The 26,666-nt window shown below is 58.7% G+C and overlaps 1 protein-coding gene across 3 annotated transcripts; it reads right to left on the bottom strand.

Annotated features, from left to right (window-relative positions):
- Nucleotides 1-2,733: 2,733 nt before the first annotated feature.
- TBKBP1 (TBK1 binding protein 1) lies at nt 2,734-19,564 on the bottom strand. 3 transcript variants are annotated; one of them, XM_036341779.1, is made up of 10 exons: nt 19,443-19,564; nt 17,293-17,552; nt 16,769-16,891; nt 16,410-16,514; nt 15,243-15,417; nt 14,505-14,680; nt 14,247-14,308; nt 6,170-6,288; nt 5,217-5,938; nt 2,734-4,285 (listed from the first exon to the last, which is right to left on the bottom strand). In XM_036341779.1, the coding sequence occupies exons 2-10, from the start codon at nt 17,515-17,517 to the stop codon at nt 4,157-4,159; spliced, it is 1,836 nt and encodes a 611-aa protein (XP_036197672.1). In that variant the 5' UTR covers nt 17,518-17,552; nt 19,443-19,564; the 3' UTR covers nt 2,734-4,156. The 3 variants fall into 3 exon arrangements, with proteins under 3 accessions (XP_036197672.1, XP_036197673.1, XP_036197671.1); XM_036341780.1 differs by lacking the exon at nt 19,443-19,564 and adding an exon at nt 17,943-19,398; XM_036341778.1 differs by lacking the exon at nt 19,443-19,564 and having other exon boundaries at nt 17,293-19,398.
- Nucleotides 19,565-26,666: the final 7,102 nt, after the last annotated feature.

Raw genomic sequence — 26,666 nt, 5'->3', positions numbered from 1 at the left:
CCCATTATCTGGCCTCTGCCCCAGACACCTCAGCCACCGCTTCCCAGGTGGGACCCCTTGCCCTCGGGGTCACTCCTCTGTGAGACCTCAGTTCTTCCTGCGCTAGCCAGAGTTGCTCTGTTCTTGTCCTTGCTGAGGGAGAGATGGGACCAGGGAAGCTGTTCCGTTCCCCCCACCCTTTAGAGATGCCGCTGCGTGAACCCCTCACCCCCTCTGTTCTTCTTCATTAGTCCTAATCAGCGGGGTGAGGCGTTTCTCATTAACACGCTGACTCACCCACACGCCTCTCCCTTTTGTTAGCTATCAGCTTCTCTCCCGACAGACACACACACCACCACCAGCACCACCACCACCACCGCTGCTTCTGAAAGGAGTGTTGCTCCTCTCAGCTGATTCCCTGACACAGGGACCAGGAGTGGGGCAGGGGTCTCCATGGTAGCCCTGGCTGAGGAAATCCTGGGGGGATAGGGGCAGGGCTGTAGGGTCCCCAAAGATGAGGCAAAGTGTTTGAAGGTGAGGCTAAGGGCAGAGGGGCTGGAGCTGGAGCAAATATGTTGGGTGCTGGCCTTTCTTTGGGTGCTTGGAGACAAACCATGGGTGACCTGGTCTCTGTGAATTCCCCCCACCCTCCAACCCACCCCCACGGTGGGTCTGTGCTGGTGGAGTAAGCGGGTGTCCCCCCCACCCCGCCCCAGGTGTATCTGCCTCAGCAGGGTTCTTCCAGCCACTTTGCTCTGCTCCTGTGAAGGTTGTCCCATCCTCTTACCTTTCCAGGAGCCTAGAGATCTAGACCCTTTCACCCCCACACTCAGGCCTTAGTGCCCCCCACATCACTCCTAGAAAAACGAGGAGCCAGCGTCCTTATATCTGAGGACATCCTGCTTGGGAAGGGAGGGGTGTGTAGGCAGGACCCCTCAGCCCCTCTTCCAGCCCCCCAACCCCACAGCCTCTCCTTCGGTGGGGGAGGGGGGCATTCAACGGAAGGCTGTGGTCTGGAGGACCTTGGCTGGGGCATATTTCCCCACCTTCCCTCCCAGCCCCCAGCAGCTTTCTGCCCCGCACCTGAGCCCTTTCCCAGGTCCTCAGAAATCCAGGAGACAAGCTGCCAGAATCTGTACCTTCTGTCCTCACGCTCTCTCACCCGATGACGGGGCGGAATGGCCAGGTTGCAGGAAACCCTAGGTTCCCTCCTTTGCCGAGCAGGCACGGCCATGGGTGAACCTGAGGGGGGTGGTGAAGGATGGAGAAGACAGACAAGAGAAGAAAGCTGGGGCTACGTGGGACGCTGCTTCTCTGATGGAGAGACAGAGCCACGGCCTGCAAGCCGAGTCTATTTTATAGCAGATTCCACGCGGCAGAGTAAGGGCGTGGTCAAGATGTTTACCACGTTCTCCTGGGTTTCGAATCTACTCAATTACAGGCACCTGATCAAGCTTTGTTTACTTGCTGCACCTCCCTCAGCCCTTATCACTCAACCACGTGGGACCACAGGTTCAGACCATAAGGTCGAGCTTACAACCATAGCCTTTGGCTGTCATTGTGCTGGGACTTGCACGTGGCGAGAGGACCGTGCCCTCTCATTAGTCCGAGGCTTGAACCTGTCCAAACGCTGTAGCCGCTCGCCACACCCTCCCAACCTTCAGATGTGCCCCTACCAGCAGCTCATTCCAGCTCATCCTTCGCCTCCTTTCTCAATGGCCAGGATTTCTCTCTGCCTAGTGTTCCCGTGCCACCCCTAATTCATCCACGCCCTTCCAGCAAATGCTTCCAAAGACCCGAACAGGACCCAGACCCCAAACCTGGGCACGGGAGTTGAGATGGGGGAGTACCAAGGGGCACTGAGCCTCCATGTGCCAGAAGTTCCAGAACCTTCTCTCCCACGACTTGTGAAGCCATGTTCCATAGGGATCACTGTTCTCACCTCTCCCGTCCCTCAGCACGTGACTGCAGATGAAATCAAGGCTGGATGAGCTTTTAGAGGAGCAAGCGGGGCTGGGCAGTCGCCTGGGGATCTGGACCTTGACACTAAGTGGGGAAGATTGTTCACCCCGGGTCTAGAGCTGAACCTCGGGCCTTCAATTAGCAATTGCCCCCACCTCTTGTTTTTAAGGGTGAAAGGATCACGTGGAAATGAAAGGCACCCTGAGTTGATGCATAAGAACCTCAGGCCCTTTGTGCAAAGAAAGGGTAGCCCTGGCGGGAGCAGGAGTCAAGGGTTCGTGACCTGGCTCTGACCTCCCGGGCTGTGCGACTTCTGAAGCAGCTCTCGGCCTGGAGCCCAGCCCTTCCCCTGCTCTCAGACTCATGCGGACATGGAACGCGGATGTTCTTCCTCTTTGAGGCCGCAGCCTGGTTCCTGGAAGGCAGAAACCATTTGATGAAGAAGTAGCTGCTACTAATACATGAGCCCTCAGGGAGGGCTGCAGACCTCCACCTGCCAGACCTTGGGGCAGGGAAATTCAAGAGACCCCGACACCTGCTCAGGGCTGGGGTGGCTGCTCTGTCACGGAGACACCCTCTGCTACCCCAGATCTGTCCTCAGTAAACTCATCACAAGTCATCTACGGCCACTCGCATGCTTATGCCTCCAGAACCACCTTGAGACATGGGTGCCCTCTCATCCCCTACCTGCCCAATGACCACTCTCCATGGTGGTGTATCTGTGAGATACTGTTTCCAAGACCTCTGGGTCCCTCCCCACCCCTGCCATGGAGGGCACAGACTGAGCGCAGATGGAACAGGTAAGTTTTATTTGGACTTTCAACTTGTTCAGAGGGCTCGGGGGCCCCCACCTCCCCTCTGCATTCCCCGTCCCCACTTCCCCTCCCTGGAGGAACACTCAAGGTACAATGCCATCTCTGGAGTCCTTGGCCCCTTTCCCGCCTGACACACCCCTTCACTCCCCCACGCTGAGGGGGAGGGGAGACGTGTGAGGAGGGAGGGGCCTGGAAGAGTTGGATCAGAATGGTACATGCACTGACAGTAGCGTCCGCTGCCACGGGCCTGGGGCTGAGACCCAGGGGAGGCTGGCAGCGGGGGGTGGATTCATCGTGGGTGGCAGGCTCTTGCTGTAGGAAGCTCCCCACCTCAGCCCCGGGACCCCCTGGCCTCCTGCTTACCCGTCCTTCTGAGGGTACGACTCTGAGGTAGATTTCACAGAGGGAATGTGGGTCACTGGGGTGTGGGAAAGGGGTTAGCTCTTTTGAATTTGATCTCCACAGCACCCTGGGCCCATCCTCAGGTTCTGGCTTGGGAGGCAGGGCTGATGACACCCACCCAGCTAACAGAGCCTGAGTCACACACGGGATCCTGGGTACCTGTGGTGCCAGGGCTCGAGGGGGGTAAGAGGGGAGGGGAGCAGCTGTCATAAGCATCTGTGCCTCGGTGCTGGGGGCTCCAGGGGGAGCGCACGGGCCTCGAAGGCTGGCACAGACAGTCCCCTGGCCTGAGGGTCATGGTGCAGGGACCCCTGGCCCATAGGGCAGCCTCTTTAGGCTGGATCCTTCCAGTCCTTCAGGGTCCTTCCTCTGCTCTCCCACCCTCCCTGTTCCCCAGGGTGGGCAGAGGGGGAGAACAGGACTGGCCTGCAGAGAGTGGCAAGAATCAAAGTGTCTCCTTCCCCCAAAAGGGGCCCAGGCCACCTGCCCTGAGCTGGCCATGGGATGGAGGAACTGGTGTCAGTGCACAGGGCAGGCTCTGGAACCCCACTCAGGCTGTGTTCCTCGGGCAGAGCACGGCCTGAGAAAGATGGATGTCTGGGGAGGGGCTGAGGGAGCTCCTGGAGTCCTTTGATACCCTCCCTCTCCCCCAGGCCCAACCACTAGCCATCTCCTGGGACCCGACTGTGTTTGAGAACAGAAAGGCAGAGGGAGAGGCTGGGTAGGGTCCCCCCTCCCTGTCCCAGCCTGGATCCCCATCTCCCCTTGGAAGCGAGGGAGCTGGGGAGAGCCTTGACTGACCTCCTGGGAAGACCCAGGGCTGAGTGGTGCCTGGACCAGGGAAGATGGCACACACGTTGACTTGGTAGCTAGTGGAGGTATCTGGGGGTCGCGAGGGGCAGGGGCCCCCCACAAGATTCATGCAGCATTCAAAGTGAGTGAGTGCTTGGGGGTGATGGGAGAGGGCAGGGAAACAGCCAGTGGGTGGGGGAGGCACCCTAGATCTTGCTGTTCTCCAGGTGGGAGTCAATGTGTTTGATGAGGGCGTCATCCGGATACCCGACAGGGAAACCCAGCTGGCAGAGGGGGCAGCTGCGGATGTCAGAGCCCACTGTCTCCATCAGCAGCTGCGGGGAGAGAGGGAAGTCACTTACGATCCCCAACCCTTCCCCGTGCTCCCCACATCCCAGCCTGCCCTTTCCCTGGGACCCAGGGCAGGGAGGACTGCCGCATGCAGAAGGGTTCTGGGCACCGTCTGTCCAGTGCCCACCCTCTCCTCCCCGTCCCTGCCCACCTTCCACCAGCTCAGCATCCACTCCCCACCCCGGGGCCTCGGGTCACAGCAGGTGTGTGTAAGGAGGTGGGTTTGCTCAGTCTGCCAGGACATCTGCCAGGGCCTCTGGGGGAGCGAGGAAAGGCCAGACCCAGACATGCCCCCAAGAGTGACTAAGACACCGCTGCCAGATAACTCAAAGCACTGAATAGTCCCAGGCCACGTATAACCCAAAATAATTTTCTGTTTGGCTTTGGAATGTATTTGGATCCTTCGAGGTGACAGGAGTTGAATCTGACATTCAGGAAACTCATTATTTCCGTGAGACGATGGAGCCCTGAGAGAGGGTGTCTTCTAAGACAGGTCTTAAACGGGCTCTGAGGCCTGTTCCCGCGTCAGCCAGGACCCTCGGGGTCAGCATGGCCTCCGTCGCCGAAGGAGGAGATGCTCACTACTGAGGGTCCCACTCAGGTCCTGGGGGGTGGCAGCCTGTGGCCTCCCTCCCAGGAGCCCTCTAATGGAATCAGATAACGGAATCACTGCCCTCACTATGCAGATGAGAAAACTCAGGGTCTGCGAGGGTGGGCCCCTTGTCCAGACCCCACAGCGACCAGGCGGTGGAGTCTGGAACCAAAACCAGGGCTGTGGTTGGGAGGGCCTCGCCCTGCACCGGGGACCTCGCTCCCCGGCCCTCGGGAAGCCGCGGGGCGGGCTCGGATGACGCGCGGGTGCGGCGGCCAGGCCTCCGATCCCCCACGCGGACGGGCGGCGGGCGCCCCACTCACGTTGATGGACGGCCAGGACTGCGCGTGCTCGGCGTGGGCATAGGCCGCGGCTGCCGGCGACTCGGGGACGGGGAAGCCGGCGCAGAAGGAGGAGCAGCGGATGGCGCCCGCCTCGGGGCTGGGCGGGCTGGGCGGCACGGACCACTCCTCCTCCTCCGACGGCTGCTTCTCGAAGCGCAGGCGGAGGCCCTCGAAGGCGCGCCGCGGGCTGAGCGGCCGGCCGGGGCCGTAGAGCTCGGCGGCGCCGTAGGCGCGCGGCTTGGGCAGCGTGGCGGCCTCGGCCTGCAGCCAGGGCGGGGGGGCGCCCGCGTAGCCCGCGCCCTCGGCCCGCTCCGAGTAGCTGCGGCGGCCCTGGAAGCCGGCCTTGGCGAGCTGGCTGGGCGGCTTGGCGTAGGCGCGCTCCCCGGGCGGCGGGAGGGGCGGCGGCGGCCGGGGCGGCGGGGCCGGGCCGGCGGGGGGCCCCGGGGAGCGGCGCTGCGGGCTGGGCGACTGGCACGGCGGCGGCGGCACCGGCGAGCGGCGCTGCGGGACGGGCGAGGGGCAGGAGGGCGAGGCCGGCGAGCGGCGCTGCTGGGGCGAGGGGCACGGGGGGCCTGGGGAGCGGCGCTGGGGGGCGGGGGACTGGCACGGGGGGCACGGGGGCGCCGCTCGCGCCGGCGGGGAGGGCGAGGGGCACTGGGGCGCCGGGGAGTGGCGCTGCGACAGCGGCGAGTGCCTCTGGCCTGGAAGAGAAGCAGGACCGGGTCAGGGGACGCGCTGGGGAGAGGAGAGGTCAGACTGGGGGCCGGGGCGGCTGGCCACCAAAGCCCACCGCCCACCTCCTCCTCCTCACGCCAGGGAAGAGCATCGGGCCTGGGAGGGAAGGGAAGCGGAGGGTGGCCCGGCCACGGGATGGCTCCGTAGCTCCCCCCGCCCTGCCCTGCCCGGCCCGGCCCCTGCCCGGCCCCTCTCACCGCCGCTCCGCGTCTGCTCCTGCAGCAGCGTCCTCAGGATCCGCCCCTGCAGAGAACTCAGCTCCCGCAGCCGGCCCAGCTCCTCCGTCAGCTCCGTGTACGCCAGCGCCAGGTTCACCCTGAAGGACACCCAGTCCCCCAGGTCACGGCCTGGCCCCCCGCCTTCCCTGACCCTGAGGTCAGAGGGCAGGGAGCAGGGAAGAGGAGGAAAGTGGGTTTCCTGTCACGGCTGTGGAGCAAGAACGGGCTCTGCGCCAGCACCTGGCCCTCTCCCCCTCCTGGGCCCTCCTACCCCAATTTCAATGCCACCTGATTCCAGGGAGCCGCCCTCTCTCCCCAGCGAATGGAACCTGGGGCTAGGGCAGTGGTTCCCAGACTATGGGCTGGGGCTGGGAGCTCAGTGATGCCCGGGGGTCCCTGAGTCCAGGTGTCGCCAGGCACTGCCTGCGGCCCGGACGATCTCACACAGGTGTATGTGAGTGTTTTTCCAATCTGTGCAGAAGCTGTGGTGGCCAGTAAAACACAGCTTCATCGAAAAGCCGCACGGGACCGACAGCAGCTCTTGTCACCGTGCGTTTTCCCGGAGGGCACCTACTAAAAGTGGAAGTGCCATCCGTGGGCCGCGGGCAGGGGGTCCCCGAAGAGCCCTCGGCTGTGAGAGGCTGGGAGCACGGATGCACGGCCCATGGCGAGCCAGCCCCCTTCTGGAAGTGAAGGGCATGGCCTCCTGGGGAGCCCAAGTCTGCCGGTTCCGGTCCGGGTCCAGGTCCCTTGCCTCCATCTCTAAGCTGCCTCTGAGGGAGATCTCTGGGAACACAGGGCTGTGCCCCACTCGCCTCCAGGGGGCACCACTCACACTGAAAACTTACCCACGTCGCCTGGTTCTGGAACTTCCCTGGGAAACGATCACTGCACTCCTATTCTCAGCACCTTGCCCAGGGCCTGGGACCCAGGACATGGAGAGTGAGTTGAGCCTTTCCATCCATTTTTCCTTCTTCCTCCACTTCCTGCTCGGCTCTCTGGGCACCCACCCTCACAAGCTGGAACCGACTGTTCCTCTCTCTTTAGGTCACTTTGACCCAGAACCTCCGATCACTGTCAGCGCTGCCCCTCCCCTCGCCCCCACCCTGGCCTGCTGGCCCCAGAGAGACCGTCCGGACCTCACGCGAGGCTCTGCCACGGCCTGGGGTCTCTGCCTTCCGGCCTGGGCTTGGACAGAGTCCGGGAGGCCGGGTTTGGGTTCTCTTGCATCCCCCATCGTACCAAGTCCAGAAGGGGCTCTGGGGCTGGAGGGAAGGGGCAGGCAGAGGCACAGCCACTCCGGGTGGGTCACTTCCCAGGGGAGGCCCTTTGGCCCCAGGGGCTGAAGGGCCCTGGGCAGGAATGAGGCGGGGACTTCTCCAGACCTTCACTCGGGCCCTGCCCACCCCACGATACGGGCATGTGAGAGAGGATGGATGTGGATGGGAGGGAGCGGAGGGAGGTGTGAGGCCAGTACGGTGAGTGTGAGGAACGGTGTGAGAGTGAGTGTGTGTGTGGCCCCAGAGGAGAGGAGGGGAAGTCGTGAGGTTAGGGCTTCAGAGGGCAGGAAAAGCTGAGGTGCAGGGCAGGCGATGACTGAGCTCCCTCACTCTCACCCCACTCCCTGGCTGGCTCTCTTACTAGAGCTGGGTGGTGGGGGAGACAATGGCGCCTCCCACAACAAAACTATTTTTGGGTCAAAACAAAATTATTGCCAACAGGCTGGGGTTCTTGGGGGACAAGCCTCCCCCTTAGGGAGGGAGATCGCTCACCCGCCCATCAGATGGTGGGCCGAGATGGAGGAAGGAGGGTCCTTTCGGAAACCCTCGCTGAAGGGCTGCAACCCCTGTGTTGGCTAAATGTGTCCTGTGTCCACCCACTCAGCCTATGGGCCTGTGGGGACAACGCCACCTGCCCTGCCAGACTGGAGGTCCAGTCTGTGTGTCCCACACTAACGTGGGGACTCCCCGGTGGGAGGCTACCCCCTTCATACCTGGGGAAGTCTGAGGGCAGGAGCTGTGTCTCCCCCATCAGACTGGGGCTTTCGAAGGACCATGCCACCCCGCCGGGGGGGGGGGGGGATGGGAGGGGTTCAGGGCAGGGCAGTGATTCGGAGCAGCGTCCTCCTCTGACCAAGCAGCCACCATTTCTCTCCCCGTCCGCAGCCACTGCTGTATCTCAGGTGACAGATACAGGTCGCTGCCTTCACACCCCGCCTGGGAGATCTCACCTGCCACCCTCCGTTCCCAGGCCCCTATCTCTCCCCTGCTTGCCTTCCTCCCCTTGTCAGGAGCCAGCCCAGTTTCCAGGGCCAGCTTCTGGCAGCCTCCTCACAACAAGACAGACAGAGCAGCAGGAAATGGAAGAAAGGCGGCCCTGGCCAGAATGTCCAGCCCTCACAGCTCTGATCTGGGTGCCTGGGGCAGGCAGGGGCTGTTCTGCTGGAACCCCTGGCAGCCTCCCCAGAGACCTGAGACCTGGCCAGGCGGTCGGAGCCAACCCCTGATGCCCTATGACCCTTTGGGACCGCCCCCTTCATTGGGTGTCATCTCCCTACCCCAAGATGCACACAGCCAGGCGGCAAAATACGCTAAGGACCCGAATGACTCACATTAGAAAACACTGCCAATTCAGTGGAAAAAAAATCTCAACTTCACAACACAACCAAGAGTCACACGCGTACACCTGAAGGCACCTTGTTTCCTGGCTTCCTGGCCCTGCTACTTTCCACCATCGAGGCCGGTCGGGAAGCATGGGGCAGGTGAACGACATTCGGGCGCTTCTTTATGGCTTCAACTACGGGGACGTTCCGAGTCTCTCGGAACCTGGGAGGGACCCAGGGAGAGGAGAATCACAAATCACCTGTACGAGCGCTCATCACAGGCCAGGCATTGTGCTGGGAACTTGGCTTAATCTTCACAGCCACCCTACGGTGTTTCATTTTACAGATGAGGACATGGAGGTCCCCAGAGGCCGAGTCCTTGACCAAAGTCAGAGAGCCGAGGAGTAATGGAGCTGCTGGACGGGAGCTCTGACCGCTCCGCTACACCCCGCCTTCCAGGAGGGAGCGGCAAGGGCGGGAAAGTGGAGACGGGACGGCAGCGGAGGAGGAGGAAGAGGCTGGAGACCCCAAAGTGGCCGGGCGCCCTGAGCGTCATCCCCGCCGCCCCGGGAGGAGAGAGGAAGGAGCTAGACGTGTGTGGCAGCGGAATGGCAGGGCCGGTGAGAGGCCGGCCCAAGGTCACGAGCAGCGGTGACACAGAGCCGGGATTCAAACATGCTCTTGGCACCTCGGCCTGCTGAGCTGGCACCTTCCGAGGAGCCAAGGGCAGAGCTGGCAGGAAGAAGGGCCCCGCTGCAGCAAACCTTTCCACCCTTCACTGACTTATCCTTTCATTCACTCTTCCCACGCGTAAGTCGGGGATCTCAGAACCCACCTGGCAACAACAATCTTCACTATTGCTGCTAAAGCTACCAAGGTTAGAGACCCAGGTGTCCTCCTCCTCTAAAGGCCCTTCTGCCCCAAACCAGCTGGGAGACACAGAGGCCCCTGGGCGCCCTGTGTTGGAGCGCCAGTGAGGACGTGGCAGGGTTGGAGTTCACGCGCGGGGTCGTGGAGGAGAATTAGGAAAGGGCTGGAGGTCGAGGTTAAGGCTGGGCTCAGGGTCAGCTTAGTGCTGGGGCTGATCATTTTCGGTCAAGACTGTGGACAGAGTTGGGGTCCGGATAAGGGAGAGTGTTAGAGTCAGGGATGGGATTCCATATGAGGGTCAGGAATGGGGTCAGGGGCCAGCTGGCCATGGGGTCAGTCAGAATCATTCACTGACTCAGGATCGGGAGGAAAACAGACATCCAGCCCTCCTGACCCTCCCATCTTTGCCCACAGCAGCCCTCAGTTGCCCCCAGTCACCTCCCCCCTGTGGGTAAATTTAGGGACCAAACTTTCCACCACCCACAGGCACACCCAGCATCAGTCTTCCCACACGACCCTAAGGGAGGGGACCACAGGCACCGGGCCATGGAGCGGACTTGAGGTTACAGGCCGCGGCGGGAGGAGGAAGTCGCTCTGCAACAACCCAGCGCTCCACCACTTCCTCTCAGGCGCCTTGCGCCCCTTCACGCTCCTCGACCAGCTATGACTTGCGGTCCGCAGAGCCCGGCAGCCCTGCCATGCTTCCAGCACAGCGAGATGTCAGGGTGCCTGGGCGCCTCTGCTACGCAGCCAAGCTGAGCCGCTCCCAGAGAGGCTGGGAACCAGGGTCCCTGGTTCAGTGAGGGGCCACCCATCCCAGTTTGCCCAGCACTGTCCTGGTTCCCACCGGTGGCGCCAGCATAAATACTAACGGTGCCCCTTGCACTTGCTACAGGGATCAGGTTTGATCAACAAATCACCCGGCCCCTCCGATATAAGGGCCTCCAGCCTGAAGAAGGATCTGAAGCAGAAAAAAAAAACCCATTTGCTCAGAACCTGCTCGATAGGTACACTTAGCGTCTCTGATTACTTCACTTCTTTGAACCTCAGTTTGCTTAGCTGTAAAAGCGGACAATGCCTTCATCACATGGTTTTGGTGGGTTTTTTTGTGAGAATTAAATGAAATTTTGTAGGTAAATTGCCTCGCATAGCGTCTGGCATGGAGGAAGGGTCAGGGGAGCGCCTAGGACACAGGTGAGGGAGGGGAGACCATTTTGATCCTTTTTCTGGAGACACCAGCTCAGTGACTTGGGTTGAAAAGGGAGGGGAGGATGTGGAGTTTCCCATGGAGGGAGAGAGTGTGGTAAGAGCTCCTCTCTGCCTTCCTGGCAGGGAAATGGCCCGAGACCAAGGCCGGTCCAAAGCCCACCAATCCCTCAGACCACAATGAGGTGGGAGTGGTGGGCCTCAATAGCAGAGCCCTGCCCCACGCCCGCCCGCCCGCCCGCCCGCCAGGGCTGCAAGTGCTCAGTGGTTAATTCCTGTGAGCTGGTGCCTGGCTGAAGGAGACTTGAAAGAAAGGAAGTAGGGAGGGTGAGAAGCGTGAAGGGGGAGGCCCTGGGCCCGCTGCTTCTGGGGCATGAGGCTAAGCTCAGGGTACACGGGGGTCTCCGACTTCCGCCCTGACCCACCCTACACTGCCCTTGACCTCTGTGCAGAGTTTCCATCCTCTCTCTCCGAGTTCACACTTCTCCCCCACCACTAACCGCAGCCCACGCAGAGGCTTGTGGGCGGGGAGAGGGGCGTGGGGGTGGGCGGAAAAGGGCCCAGGCTGCAACGCTGAGCCCCCCACGTTGGGAAAGAAGAAAGACCTAGAGTTAACCCCTCGTCACTCACACTGAGCCCCGCGCCTTCTTACGGTGGACCCCTCAGGAGCGAACTCCCCCCTTCACTGAGCCCTCGTTCCCCTCACTGAGCCCTGCTCACTCAGAGCCCTCAGACCCCAAAGGACCCCCTCTCCACAATTTCCCCTCCTCCCTCAGCGCGGGCCACACCTCAGAAAGGCTCTCTGCGCTGGGCCCGGAGGGCAGGCGGTGTGGGTTCCGCACCTCCCCCTGGACAGGGACCCTCCTGGGGTCCTTACCTCCCAGGGCACCTTCAGGAGCAGGTGGTCTCCACTCCCACCCCCTCCCCGAGTGGCCCCCATGCCTTTGGCCCCGGAGCGGCCCCTGTAGCTCTCCCTCCGGGGCCATCTGTTTCCCTGGGCATCGGTCACCAGGTGCGGGGCTCTCCAAAGGGCAGGGAAATCTTGCCCGGAGGTCAGACCTGGATGCGTCTGGTCTGGGTGTCCATTTTCAGAGGAACATTGATGACCAGAGCTGATGGGCCAGGGGCTGGAATGGGAGGAACTGGGGAACCCTGGGGCTGGGCTGCCTCCCAGCCTCAGCACAGGAAGGACCTATGTCGGAGGATTAATAGAGGCAGGAGCTGCATGAGGGGGTGCATTTTAACACCCAGGACTCCCCACTATACAACTAGCTGCCCTGGAGGTGTCCAAACGGAGAACAAGTGAGAAGCTTTCGGGGACACAGAAGATCCCAACATGGGAGGAGGCTGAACGCAGACATTTCTGGGGCCCCCTCTTTAGCGTTCACACCCCCACCCGATAATGCAGCCCCTGCATTCCTCTCCTGGGTAAACCCATCTGTGACATTCCCAGCAGCCTGGAGGGTCAGGAAGAAGTAGGAAGAAGAGGAGGGGTCGTGGGGGAAAGTGAGCCGACACAGGTGACGGAGGCCTCCCCAGGTGGGAGGACAGGGGAGGCATCGCCGGGGAAGCGGACTATTACCACAAGGAGCTGAGTTTATAAGAAAATAAAACTGCAGGGGGAGTGAGGACTTCCTCTGGTAATTAACTCTTGCCAAGCTGGGACTGTCCAGGGACACCCAGCCTGCCAGCCAGTGTGAGGCCGGCAGGCAGGGAGGTCCAGGAGGCCCGGAGGCAGCATGTGAACCACTGGGACCGAGGGGAGGAGCCAGGAGGCAAGGGAGGTAAGACCAGCGCATCCTTATGGCCAAAGGGACTGGGCGAGGCAGGTGCAGGGAGAGGAAGGAGAAGGGGCTGCTCTGGCCAGAGCAGCAGGATGGAGAACCTGACTGCCAAAAGCACTTTATGGGGGGTGTTCTCTTCCACTCACTCACCCTCAGCCTTGGCCCCTTGGCACCCACCACCCCTCCTCTGCCCTCACCCTCTCATCACATCTCTCAGCAACGACTGACCTCTGGACCAGAGAGGTGAGGTCAGTAAAGCCAAGCCACTCAGCACCCCAGCATCCCTGGACTCGAAGCCTGGCTGCTCAGACTCCAGCCTCGACACAACCCCTGTCTTCTCTCGGGGTTCAACCACCTGGGGGTGTCTTCACTGCTGGTTTCTGAGAAGGGTTGGACTCAGTGACCCATAAAGGGCCCTGCAGTGTGACTTTTGGAGCAAGCGAAGGTTCTAGACTCGTGTGTGTGTGTGTGTGTGTGTTCCGGGTCGGGGCACATGGATGAGTATGGGCTGAGTCCCAGCCACAAGCTAGGGTGGACCCTCTCCACAGAGACCTCTCGATGCCCCGCAGCAGCCTAGCTTAGGGGTCCCACCCACCAGGCCCACAAACTGTGTTCTCACCCCCCGCTCCCCCCTCCAGCTATCACAGCTCCACCCAGGCCCCCACCCCAGGGTGCAGAGGGAGGTGAGGAGATCCCCAACTGGCCAGAAGCTGGGAGGAAGGTGAGGAGGAAGCCTGCTGGGGGAGGACCTCTGGGGGCTTATAGCAGAGTATGCTGTGTGATGGAGGGTGAATTGCTGCCCCCCTCTGGGCCTCCGTCTTCCCCTCCAATGGAGGGAGAAAGCCTGTGCCATACACCTCATCTCAGGGGAGAGGGCTTAGGCGGAAGGAGGTTTGCACCCTATTTCTCAGAAAGTGGGAGAGGATGAGCTGGTGCGGATGTTGAAAGGCATCAGGCTCACTGCTACCCGGCTGCCAGCTCTCCCTTGCCCAGCTGCCCAGAGCTGCCCCAGAAGCCCCCACCATCTGGCTCCTCACTGACATAGCTCCCTTCCTACTTCCAGCTTCCCTTCTTTCCTGGCAGGATTCCAGAGGGGCACCCAGCTGAGTACATTCTAATCCTCCCCCCCCCCAGGAAGTCCCTCCAACCCTCTCCTGAGACAGATGAGGCACCATAAATCCCATAAAAAACAAGCCATCTCCTTCCTCTTCATCAGGGAGGGGAGGGCAGGGCTAACCGAACTGGCTGGGCCTTGTTCCTGGCCCCAGAGAGGCCCCAAAACTCAGCAGGGGACACAGAACATAGCAGCAAGCTGCTGAGGCAGCCTCTCTCAACGACCTCGAGCAGACACAGCCTTGGGTGCCAGAGGAAAGCAAAGGGAACCTCCTGGAGCCCGAGCACCCCCAAAACCTCGCCTCCTTCCTGTGAAGGATGCAGTCACACAAGCAACCCAAACCCCACAGCTCTGACGGCCTGGAAGAGAGGCCCCCCCCCAAACAACGCCAAAGGGAGACGTCAATCAAAGGGAGGGCCTGGGAAACGCCACCGCTGGGGTTCAGAGGTGAAGAGGGAGAGGACTGCAGGCATGACTTACTGATCATCTCCGACTCTCTTCACCCACGCCATCTCCCGCTCCGACTGGTTGGAGGCCAGATCCTAAGGGAGAAGACGGAGAGGTCTGACGCCAACCTCATCTGGTCTGGACTCCCCTCCTCTACCGTTCCCAGGGACGGCTGCACCCAGAGAGGAAGTCTTAAACCTCTCAATGCTATTTGCAGCAGCCCCCAGGCCTCCACGGAGCCGTAGAGGTCCCAGAGCAAGGGCCCCGGGCCTGTGCCCTGCTGTCGCTCACCTGGGCCCGGGTCTCCTGCAGCTGCTTCAGCTCCTCCTGCAGCCGCTCGCACTCGGCCTGGAGCTGCTCTTCCCGGAGCTGAGCCCCCCGGGCTTCGCCCTGGGCAGCCTCCAGGGCCTCTTCCAGGCGCCTCCGCTCCAGCTCACTCACACTCGGCGCGGGGCCTGGCCAGCCTGCTGGCGGGGAGAGCACACCGTCAGGCTGAGTCCAGCTGCTGGGCACCTCCACTGCCTCCCAGACCAACACAGGAGGAGAGGTGAGGACTGCAGCAGGAGGGACCCGAGACAGACAGCTAGAGGACAGACACCCAGAATGAGGACAGTGTGCCAGGGGGAGCTGGGCTGCTGTTCCTAACCTTCCTGGAGGCCAGGGAAAAAGAAGATGGCCCCTGAAGGACTCCCCTGGCCAGACTCAAGTCCCTGAGCTTCCTCAGGACCTCTCCTAATCACAACCTAGAGCAGGCAGGGGACTCTGGTTTGGGGTGCCCTCTGCTGGCACCTACGAGAATTGCATGGGGGTAGCCAGGGTGGCGGGAGAGGGACTTAGATGGCAGAAATTGGGGTAGTAGTGGATGGGGTGAGGGAACAGGTGGGGAGGTGGGGTGATTATGGGGGAAATGCAAAGCATTATAATGGGGCGTTGACTACCTGAGAAGTTGGGGGTGTCCAATGGTGTTGAAATGGGGGTTTGGCTTGGGGAGTTCGGGGTAGGGAAGTTTAGGGGGAGCTGAGATCTTACCGTGACTCAAGCCAGATCCCCCCCTCAGGGTCAGGTAGTGCAGGTCCAGATCAGCACAGGGCGGGGCCGGCGGGGGGCTCAGGCTGGAGAACGCTGTGTCCTGGAGGCCTTGTTGCTGCTGCAGTTGCTGCTCCAAACCACAGATCTGCCGCAAGTGGGTCTCCACCAGGGCCCGCTGTGTGGGAAACAAGGGGGTGAGGGTCTGCACAGGGCCAGGGTGCCCCTGGAGCCCCCCGAATGCCCTGTCTGAACAGCCATCACCCCCAAATTGAGCAGGCCCCGGGTCACGCCACCCTCCAGTGACCATGAGTTCGAGGGCTCCTCTCCCAGCAACTGCAGTGCAGATGTTTCTGGCTACTGCCTCTTGCAAGGTCAGAGTTCATGCCCCTTCCATGTCCCTAACACACAGGGACACTTTAGGAAGCCTCAGCCCCCTGTCCAGACACCACCTCAGGGCCATTTGCATATGCAACAACCACTCTGGCTTCCTCTACCTCATCTATGAGATAGGGATAACCACACCTACCTCTTAGGTTTGTCATCAGGACGAAAATGAGTAACTATCTAAAGAGATAAGAATGGTGCCTGGCACCTAGCAAGTGCCGCGTAAGTGCTTTTGATTATTAAAGCAAAGCATTTTTACACTAATGTCCACAACAGCTGAGGGAGGTTATCTGCCCCGCTTTTCAGAGGAGGAATGGAGGCTACGTGACTTCCCCCAGGTGGCAGCTAGGAGTGGAAAGAGACCATGCCTCCTGATTCTGACCCCTGCTCACTTGCTCACACACACATGGCCATACCCTGATTCACACACATGCCAAGACCCATCCCAGCAGCCGCAGACACTTCCGGTCACCTTTGCCCTCACCTACAAAGCCTTCCAGGAGCAGTGCTGTAGGCCCAGGGTAGACCCAGCAGGAGACTCAAACATACACACAGAGACACAATGTTCTACAGAGTCACTCACACAGTCACCCCCCGACACTGCATGGTCAGTACATACACAGTCACTCACAACCGACACGGCACACACAGCCCCACTTACAAGGCCAAATGGATACTCACGGACAGACACACGGGATCGCAGCGGGGTGCACACCACAAGCACACTCACAGGGTGACACACAACCGGGTCACACTCTCCCACCCCAGCTCCCTGGGCCTCACCATCTCCCCAAGCTCTGTCTCCAGGTCGCTCTTCTCCACACAGAGTTTCTCGTAAGCCTGGATCATCTCCCCGAGCTGTTCTTCCTGCTCCTTATTCTTCTGCAACTGGATGGGGGCCCGGAGGGTTGGGGTGCACGCCAGTCAGGCCCATCGCTGGCTTAGTGTCTCCCACTCCCTGTGCCTCCCACCCCCGTTCCCAGTACCAGGAAAGGGGCAGGGGGAGCTGTGGCCAGCCCTAAGGGGGATCATGGCCATCTCTGATCAAGGGGACAGAAGGCCGGAGGCTGGTGGGTCGGGGAGGTGTCTGAAATTGACTGGAGCAAGCTTAGGGAAAGCCCAGAGGCCTGCCAGGGGCTCACCTCATGCTGGAACTGGTTGAGCCGTTGCTGTAGGCTGACCTTCTCCACCTCCAACAGGGAGCCATCCTTGATTTCATACAGAGAGAAGCCGTGCTCCTCTCCGAAGTTATTGATCAGAGGGTACTGTGGATGGTGGGCAGGCCCTCAGGAGAGCTGGTGCCTGGCTCCCTTCCCAGGCTGCGGGTTCATTGTCCCCCTCCTCCAGTGGGATCCGCACATCCCAGTTCCCATGGGCCTGTAGGCATTTCCCACACCCCATATCTCTAGACCCCAGGCCCGCCACTCCAACGCGTATCCCTCCTGATCTCCTCCTGATTGACTCTGGGCTACCCAGAGTTCCCATCCAAAGCACCCCCATCTCTCATGGGGGACTCTCAAGTGTCAAGAGTCTGTATCCTGACCTCCCTTTCGGATCCCTAGAATCTCTGCTGAATCCCCAATTCCTGCCTTAGCAGCCCCCCTCCCCCCCCGACACACACACACACACACAAACAGCCAGACCCCCATCATCTCCAAGTTCTGACCTTGATCTCATAAACTTTGAGGCGGTGCCGAAGGGTGGCATTCTCCCTCTCCAGGCCCCCCAGACGCTCCTTGATATCTCCATAGGCCGTGATGAGGGCAAAGTGGGAGGCAGAGCACATGTCTCCCCCCAGCGATGGGTCTCCAGGAGCGTCCAGCCACACCTCACTGGGGCCCAGGGCTTCCTGGGTCAGGATACTGATGTCATCCTCAAACATGGACTCCATGGCGAGGGCCTGGGCTGCAGCACCCCTTGGGCCTCCTGGGAAAGCAGGAGACATGGTGGAGGGGGCGGCCTGAAGCTTGTCCCCTGACACCCCTAGTCTTGGCCTGAGGAGCCCTGTGACCAGCTGAGAGGCAGCCAGGTCCTGCCCCACCATCTCCCACAGCCCGCTTCCAGACCACCAAGCCCCATCATCCCTTCCCTGCATCGGCTGGGGCGAGGGGCTGGGACCAGGTGAAGACTTGGGGGTGGGAAGCAAGGGGGAGATGACAAGTTGGGGCACATAAGCCAGTCTAGCAACAGGGATGAGCTCCTTTTGGAACCCAGTGAACTGGAGAGCGCTGCCTTCTCAGCATGGGGCCCACAGGGGGGCCGGCCTTGACTCGCCTCAGCCCCTTCTCCACCCCAGGCCTCATTTCCCCCAAATACCTCTCTGCCAAGCCCCTCATCCCCGGCCTCTGGCACCCCTGGCTCGTCTCTAAGGAAGGCTCAGTGCTCCTGGGAGGGTCAGCCCCACCACTGTCAGCACTTCCTCTGCTGGGCCCCCGCCCAACTCCCCAGCTTCCTCCTGCAGGATCCCAGAGTTCAGGAAAAGGAAATGCCTCCCCCACTCTCCGCGGCCATGGCCACCCTCCAGGCCCTCCTCACCCCTGACCTGGGACCCACAGGAAGTCCTGGAAGAGCGTCAGGATGCGCAGAGGGGCAGGGGGCTGGGAGAGGGCCCGGCCCCGCTGGAGAGGGCTGCCCGAGTCCCCCAGCCCGCCCTGGGGGCGCGCACACGGCGACATGGGGAGCCCTGGGAGGGGGCAGGAATGACTCAGGGCTCCCGAAAGAGTGGGCTGGGCGCGGGGGTGCGCGCGCTGCTCCCGGCCTGTTTATGAATGTGTCTGCAGTTGGCATGTGTGGGCCGTGTGTGTCTGTGAATGAGTGTAGGTGCGTTACACTCCGCGAGCGCCCGAGCGGGGCTGCGCGCGGGGGTCAGGATGGAGCCGCCAAGCGGCCGTGTGTGTTTGTGTGTGTGCGCGTGTGTGTGTGCGCGCGTGTGTGCACGCGTGCGTGAGCGTGTGTGCGGGTGGGCACGTTTGGGTCACGTGAGGGACTATGGGAATGTCCGAGGTGTGTGCGCGCGCCGGAGCCCGTGTGTGTGCAGGAGAGAGGGCTCCGGAGGTGTGAGTGCAGACAGTGGGGTTCGCGACCCCCCGTAGCCCTGCAGCAGGACCTGGGGTGGCAGGGGCGCAGGCCCGGGACCCCATACCGCCCTCCCCCACCCCTTCCCCCGCCATTAGGTGCCAGGGAGACGCGTGCGCCCCGGACCGAGTGCGGAGCGTGTGCGCCCGTTCGGAGGGCTGGCCGCACCGTTAACCCCTTCCTTCCAGGCCGTCCCCTCCCCCAGCCCCGCCGGCCAGCGCGCACCACACCCACAGCCGACCCCCGCCCGCCACCGCGGGCCCCGCACTCGCAGGGGCTCGGCCCCGCGCCGCCCCGACTGTTTCCTTCCCCCGCCTTCTCCCCTCCGCCCGGCGGCCCCGGGTGGCACCGCGAAGGGCGGATGGGGAGGGGGTGCCTCCTCGGCCCGGGCCCCTCTGCGGCCCCTTTAAGAGCCGCCCTTTAAACCCCTTCAGCTCCGCCGACAGAAAGCGTCGCCCCTCCCCTCCGGCGGGCTGAGACCGCGCGGCCCCCTCCCCGCCGCGGGCCGGGCCCGGTCAGCCGTCCCCGGGCCGGGGCAGGGGCTCGGGAGGCGGCGCGGCCTGAGGAGCGGCGGAGCGGGGCCAGGGCCAGGATGCGGGCGGCGGACGCCGGGTCCGGCCCCTCCCCGCCATCCTGGGCCAAGTGCCGGCCCCCCTCCCGCCACCTCCTCCCGGGCCCCCTCGACCCCCGGGAGCCGGCCCGGGGCGCGCCCCTCCCCCGCCCAGCTCCGCCGGGACTCACGGCTGCCGCGGTTCCTGCTGGTGATCGCCGCCACCCCCTCCGCCGGCTCCCTCCCCGGACGGGCACCGGTGCCCCCACCCCCCTGGCACCGCGCTCGCTCTCGCCCTGTCGCCGCCGCCGGGTCCCTCCCCACCCCCCAGCCCTCCCCCAGCCCCCCTCCCTCCCGCCCGCCCCGCTCCTCCTCCTCCGCCGCCGCCGCCGCCTCCTCCTCTCCGGCTGCTCCGGGTTTCTCCAGCTGGGAAGGCGCCCCGGACCCCGCCGCTGCCACCACCACGTGGCTAGAGGGGCGGCCGGCCCCCCGGTGCGGCCCTCCTGGCAGCGCGCCCGGCGCCCCCCCCGCCCCGCCCGCCCGCCGCGCCCGCCCCGCGCTCCGCGGCCTCCCCGCGCCTCCACCGCCGCGTGGCGGGGCTCGGGGGGAGTGTGGGGGCACCTGCGGGCTGTGCCAGGGGCAGGTGCTGCTTTGTATGTGCTTCTGAGTATACAGTTTGGGGGGAAGTGAGGCTATTTGGATGGGGGGGGGGTGTCTGCTCTTTTGAGAAGGAAAACATTAGCCCTGCTCCTCACTGCTGTTGGGCAGCGCTCTGATAAGGTACACACGAGTCCAGTCGGAGAGACGAGAGTTAAAGCAGTAACTTCTTCGGCAGCGAAAGTGAACTAAGGAGGTCAAAGGTTCATTTAGGAAGGGACAGGACCCCCCCCCCCGCCCCCCAACACACACACACACAATCCCCTTCCCCAGCACACACACGCACCCACGGGCCAGCGAAATGAAGGAACAGCAGCGTTTCCCCTCCCCACAAAGATCATTTCAGCACTTGCCAAGCTACTGAGCGGGAGATGCAAGTTTGGTTTTTCGTTTGATTGTTCTTGCCACTTTCCCACGGTGTGACCTCGGGCAAGTTACTTAACCTTTCTGAATAAAGTTGGAGATAATCCCCAGCCCCTGTACCCATGGGGATGAGAGCTAAAACTGCTCTGTGACACTCAAGGTGTTGAGTCATTTTGGTCAGCCAGGCGGCAGGTAGGAAATGATGGAGGAAGCTGGAGGACTCTGGCTCAGCCCCGAGCAGCCAACCCTGGCATGGGGGGCGGGGGGGGGCTGGAGGGGGGTGCTTTGGGCAGGCTCATCATTTAGCTCAGTGGTTCTCAACCTTCTGGCCCTTTCAATACAGTTCCTCATGTTGTGACCCAACCATAAAATTATTTTCGTTGCTACTTCATAACTGTAATGCTGCTTCTGTTATGAATCGTCATGTAAATATCTGATATGCAGGATGGTCTTAGGCGACCCCTGTGAAAGGGTCGTTCGACCGCCAAAGGTATCGTGACCCACAGGTTGAGAACCGCTGATTTAGCTGGAAGGAGGGTTCAGGCTGCCCAGGCCTGAGGCTCCTGGCGGGTGGGGTGGAGGGTGAATCTGGAAAGGGAAGAGGAGGAAAGAAGAGGTTTCTTGCATGCTGTGAGCTTTGAGAAACAGCAGCAGCAACTGCCATCTTGCCCCACTGTAGGGAGAAGATTGGACTGAGGGGTGAGCTCCTCCCAGGAGAGCCAGCAGGGGCTTGGACCCTCTCTTCAAAGAAAGGGATTCTCACTGCTCTCCCTCCTCCTCCTCTTCGGGGTTCCTGAACAAGAAGGCAGGCCATCCTCTTCTCTCTGAGGCTCTAGCTTTCTCCGAGCCATGTGGGACAACCCATCTGCCCTCTGGGTATGGAGGCTACCCAGCTGGGACAGCTGTCACCCCACTAATCCTGAAGGCTGGGCAGGTGTCACCTTCCTTGAGGCTGCACAGGGTCTGTCCTGAAGCAGAAGACCAGGCAAAAGATTAGAAACTAGGCTGGAAGGTGTGGGGCTATCGCTGGGGCCTCCATGGCTGTGGGCTTGGCTACCAACTGGACTTGTGACACTGCCAGCCAAGCCCTCCCTCACTGGAAGGGGGGCACACACTCCAGGAGATGAGATGTCAGCCCCTGATGCTACTGGGCTGCGCAGGACACAGGCCTGAGTCACAGCCAAATGGTTTATCCTGGCTTCTAAGCAGTTGTTAACAAAAGCCCCAGAGAGATTAGGCCTGTTTTATTATTTTTAAATATATTTTTATTGATTTCAGAGAGGGAGAGAGATAGAAACATCAATGATGAGAGAATCATTGATTGGCTGCCTCCTGCACGCCCCTCACTGGGGATGGAGACTGCAACCCAGGCATGTGCCCTGCCCGGGAATTGAACCGTGATTCATAGGTCGAGGCTCAACCACTGAGCCAAGCCAGCTGGGCAGATCTAGCCTGTTTTAGGTGCCCCTAAAATACCCTGCCCCCGTCCCCAACCTGGATCTCCAATCTGGACCTGTTCCCATCACATTCCGAATTATTTGGTTCTGTTGCTAAAACAAGGCAGTTCTGAAAGCAGGGACTATGTCCCATCTATTTTCATATCCCCAGGTGCCTTGAGGCTACCTGCTCACTGTACCTTAATTAATTCAGCAAAGATTTACTTTTTTAATGTATTTTTTAAAACTGATTTCAGAGAGAAAGGGAGAGGGAAACAGGGGTAGAAACATCAATGATGACAGTGCATCATTGATTGGCTGCCTCTTGCAAGCCCTCCCACTGGGGTGGAGCCCAAAACCTGGGCATGAGCCCTGACCAGAATCAAACTGTAACCTCCTGGTTCATGGGTTGACACTAAACCACTGAGCCACACCAGCTGGGCAATTCAGCAAAGACTTCTTGAACCACCTATTAATGTGCTGGATGCTGAGAATACAGTGCATGCTCATCACTGAAGGACAAACATGTCCTTTTTGCCCTCATAGAGCTTATATTCTAGTAGAGGAGTCAGACGAAAAAGATTAAAAAATGAAACAATTAGAAATTGTGATAAAGGGTAAAAAGAAACATGGGACAGAAATAGAGAAGAATGGGGGGAGGGGTCTGCTTTAGATAAAGTAGTCAAAGCAGGTTTCCCCATGAGGTGACAATTAAGCTAAGTCTTAAAGGGTAAGGCGTGCTCTTGGTTGAGTGAATAAATGAATGAAGCGGTGTGACTTTGGGTTAATTACTTCCCCTCACCCGAAAAAGCTGGAGACTGGTCTAAATTCCTTTTAAGAACCATGATATTATCAGGGCTCATCATGATGGAGGCAGAAAATGGGGAAACCAGGACCATGGTCAAGGGGAAGTGAGGGAGGAGCTAAGGTGGGAGAAGGAGAGGAGGGAATGTGGCAGACAGCTGGTCAGGCAAGAGTTGTAAACATTTCTAGAAGGCGTTCACAGGCACAGTTAAGAGAGGACCCGCCTCCGCTAGTTACTGGTACGAGAGACAACCCCAAAGCAGGGCCTGAGTCACCCCTGCATGTTTCTCCTTGGGAACCATCGGGGAGAGACTATCTCCCACTCCAGGACTCTTGCTCTGGAGAAAGACTTTGTCTTTCCGGCCCCGTTCTTGCCTGAAAAGAGTAGGAGGAGATGGTGTTTGTTAGCAGCCGGCAGAGATCGAATGAAAATAAAACCCAGATGACTCAAATAGAACCAGGCAGGCAGGAACATTGATTAGACACATGTGACAGTACAGGACCCGGGTGCCTCCAGTTCTAGACCTTAGAAAATTAGGGTTCGATGCACAACCATTCTGGGACTCCAACTGCAGCTGCTGGTCTTCCATCAAATCAGAGGTTTGTGCAGGAGTAAAAAGACCTTTATTTCTTCACCAAATCCCCAAATTCCTTTGGAGGCAACACACATCCTCTAATCAAATTAGCCAGGTTTGAGTGGAAATTGTTTTAATAACTCTTTGTGCTTTGTTTTCTCCATAACCACATTCCTTTCTGCTACCTCCCAAACAGAATTTTGAAAAAAATTATGATTATTCTATTACAGTTTTGAATACTTATGAGGTATTGTCCATTAGAATGTGGACTCCATAGGATGGAGATTTTTATTTGCTTCATTTCCCAGTGCCTTTCACAGTGCCTGGCACATACTCAATAGTTCTCGATCGATTAAACTAATTCATGTGTGAGGCTCTATGCTAAGAACTTCATATGCATTTTCTTTCATTCGGACTCCTATTTTACAGATGAGGAAACTGAGGATCCGAAAAGTTGAATTTGCTCAAGGTCATACTCAAAAAACTGTAATATTTTGAAGGGCAGAGCTCAGAAAATAGCAGGCATTGCTTATTGCTATAGAGAGCTTATTCATACAGAGCCATTTCTCATTCCTCTTCCCTTCAGGATGGTGACAAGCTGCCCCTCTGTATCCAGAGCCCAGGCAGGGTGCCAGAGCTGAGATGTACTTTCCTTTCAGAAAAGAAGGTACATTTCACATTGAGGAAAGCTCAGCTCAGGAACTTGGGGCCTATGAGCACCTGGGGAGAGAATAGCTCAGACATCGAAGGCCTCCTGCCCACATACGCTGCCCAGGGACATCTACAGCACTGGGGTAATTCAGATGGGGAGTTTACTCAGCAGCTCCATCCAACATATATCCCACCCCCAGCCCTGGTTCCCGAAAGCTTCTAGCTCAGAGGGAAAATGGCAGAAGTGCAGAAGATGGTTCAAACCCCAATGGCGAGGAAAGTTGACTTCATTCGTCCCCGAATGGAGAGTCTGACAGTTGCCAAAGGTTAACAATGGACCTCATAATAGAATCAAGACAAAATGGCTTTGCTACTTAATTACAAAACTTCATCCAGGGCTCTCTGTGCTTCACCACAAACTAAACTTTGAAAGCAGAGACCCATTTGCTGCTCCTACCACAGGGCTATGCAACAGCCCAATGGGACAAGCAGAATCTATGAAATCAGCACTGCTTGCTAGCCCACATGACTTGGGGCAAGGTTCTTAGCCTCTCTGGGCTTATTTCCTTATCTGTAAAATGGGACTAAAATGATGCCTTTGTTATAGAGGGGATCATTTTTATTACTAGTAATCTACCTAAGATGCTTATTACTAGCCTGACATCTGCATAAAATGGACACCATATGATGATTATTGACTAATCCTGTTCCCAACCCTCCAATTAACCCAAGGTTAAGAGACTAGCCTGAAGACACCCAGCAAATGAGAAGCAGAACAGTAGGAGCCCAAGTCTTCTGAAGCCCTGCTGTTCCCAAGTTCCTGGATGCTCTGCCCTTCAAAGGCTGATGCCATTCCAGAAACTCCCTGTACTGACATGTCATTAGTTCAACAAATATTTATTGAAGGTCTACAATACGTCAGATGCCGCTCCAGTCTGGGGATATAGCAATAAATAAGACAGCCAAAGGCACTGCATTAGGGAGCTTACGTTATAGTTGGGAAAACTGGCAAAAAAATCACTAAGCAACAAACTTAAAATAAACTTTTAAATAGTCTTCTGAAGGAAATAGATGCATATTAGAAATATGTACATGGGCCCTTGTATTTATATTGCTAAGATGCTGATAGCATCAGTATAGGGCAAACATGAGAGAGCTTGGATTTTGCTATCTGTCAGACCTGGGTTTGAATTCAAGCTCCATGTGACCTTGGTCTGGTGTCAATCTTTCTGCCCCTCCTAACTTCAGCAGTAAACAGGAATTGTGACTGTTCAAGTTGCTGAGAATCTATATAATAAAAACCTAAGCGGCCATTAAGGCAGACCGTCCAGAACTGGTTGCTATGATGCACATTGACCACCAGGGGGCAGATGCTCAGTGCAGGAGTTGCCCCCTGGTGGTCAGTGTGCTCCCACAGCGCCAGAAGCGGGGCTCATGGCTGGCAAGGCAGCAGTGGTGGCGGGAGCCTCTCCCGCCTCCGCAGCAGCACCAAAGGAGCAGCGAGCAAAACAGTAAGGAGCAGCAAGTAGGAGGGCAGTAAGGAGCGAGGAGTCCCAGACTGCGAAAGGGATGTCCGACTGCCAGCTTAGGCCTGATCCCTGTGGGGAGCGGGCCTAAGCCAGCAGGTGACATCCCCCGAGGAGTCCTGGACTGTGAGAGAAATATCTGACTGCTGGAGGGGGGAAGGAGGGATCAGACCTAAGCTGGCAGGCAGACATCCCCCAAGGGGCAAGTCAGGCTGAGGGGACCCCCCCTGCACAATTTTGTGCAGCGGGCCTCTAGTTAAGATATAATAGAACAGCCCTGACTGGTGTGATCATCATCCCATGCACCAGTCACCAGTTCGATTCCCGGTCAGAGAATGTACACAGGTTGTGGGTTTGAACCCTGGTCAAGGTGCATATGGGAGGCAACCAAGGTTCCTCTCTCTCCCTAAAATCAATTTAAATAAAAGCTATAATGGAACATACAAAATCTCAATGTTTACTATTTTTCACTTCAGGCTGGAAGCCTTACTAAGGCCAGGTGGAACTGTAACCTTGTTCTGGGTTCTTTTTGAGTGTTTGCTGGGAAGCAGGTATATGGGAATGAGGAGTTATCTGGAGAAATTTTGAAAAGGAAAAAAACAAATTTAGCAGGGAAAGCAAATCTCTCCCTGCCATTTGATAATCAATTGATGTAATTTTTTTCCTCTCAGTACACCTTTACTGGAGAAATGTCCTTGGTCAATTACCATCACTCAGGATTTAATGCAGTCTGATTAGAATTACAAGTTACCTCTATAACCAAGTAATCTCCAAAACTGGACATAAAAATATTAGAACTTTTGTTTATATTTACTTTTTGATCAATTGCTCTTTAATTCTATTTTTGTTATGATTACACAATATATGGATACAGTAGTACAGGTATAGAATTTATAAACAGTTGGGAGTAGGCATGATCAAAATTTGACAAGTGTGTGCATCTATAAAAGGTAAAAGGCCACATGGAGGCTAAGGTAGGAGAATCAGGGTTAGTCCTCAATGTATTTACCTAATGTAAACTAAACAAGTGGGTATTTTAGCAGGTGCCACTATGCTAAGCAGCAGGGTGAAGGAAAGGACCTAGTTCCTAAATCCCAAGTTAGTGTTCATTTCTCTACAAGTTTCTGGGGCAAAAGTGGAAGTAGAAATTAAATACATATTGCAACCTAAAAAGCCAACCTTTGTGGTGAGCCTTTAAGCAGCCCCTATCATTAACCTGAAAAATCTGCACGAGGCCAATCTTTAGCAGCTTCCCCCTCTCCGAACAGGACACCTCCTCCGTGTAGTACCTTTGCACTCCCTCACTTGTGGGGAATGTTTTTATTTCCCACTACATTACATACAGTCCATTCTTAAGACAGATGTGTCTGTCCTTCCTCTCCCCAACTCACACACATCACCAC

The sequence above is a fragment of the Myotis myotis genome, unplaced genomic scaffold (assembly GCF_014108235.1).
Source record: "Myotis myotis isolate mMyoMyo1 unplaced genomic scaffold, mMyoMyo1.p scaffold_m19_p_17, whole genome shotgun sequence".
Lineage (NCBI taxonomy): Eukaryota > Metazoa > Chordata > Mammalia > Chiroptera > Vespertilionidae > Myotis > Myotis myotis.
Note: the sequence above shows the minus strand (reverse complement) of the source record. Positions and strands in the feature narration are given on the sequence as shown.

Coding starts and splice junctions, on each gene's coding strand:
- TBKBP1 (XM_036341778.1), bottom strand. CDS start 17,721: ATGCAGGGAAGGGATGATGGGGCTTGGTGGTCTGGAAGCGGGCTGTGG. Junction 16,515..16,768: donor TCAACCAGTTCCAGCATGAG/GTGAGCCCCTGG, acceptor GCCCCCATCCAG/TTGCAGAAGAATAAGGAGCA. Junction 14,681..15,242: donor GGGATCTGGCTTGAGTCACG/GTAAGATCTCAG, acceptor TCTCCCCGCCAG/CAGGCTGGCCAGGCCCCGCG.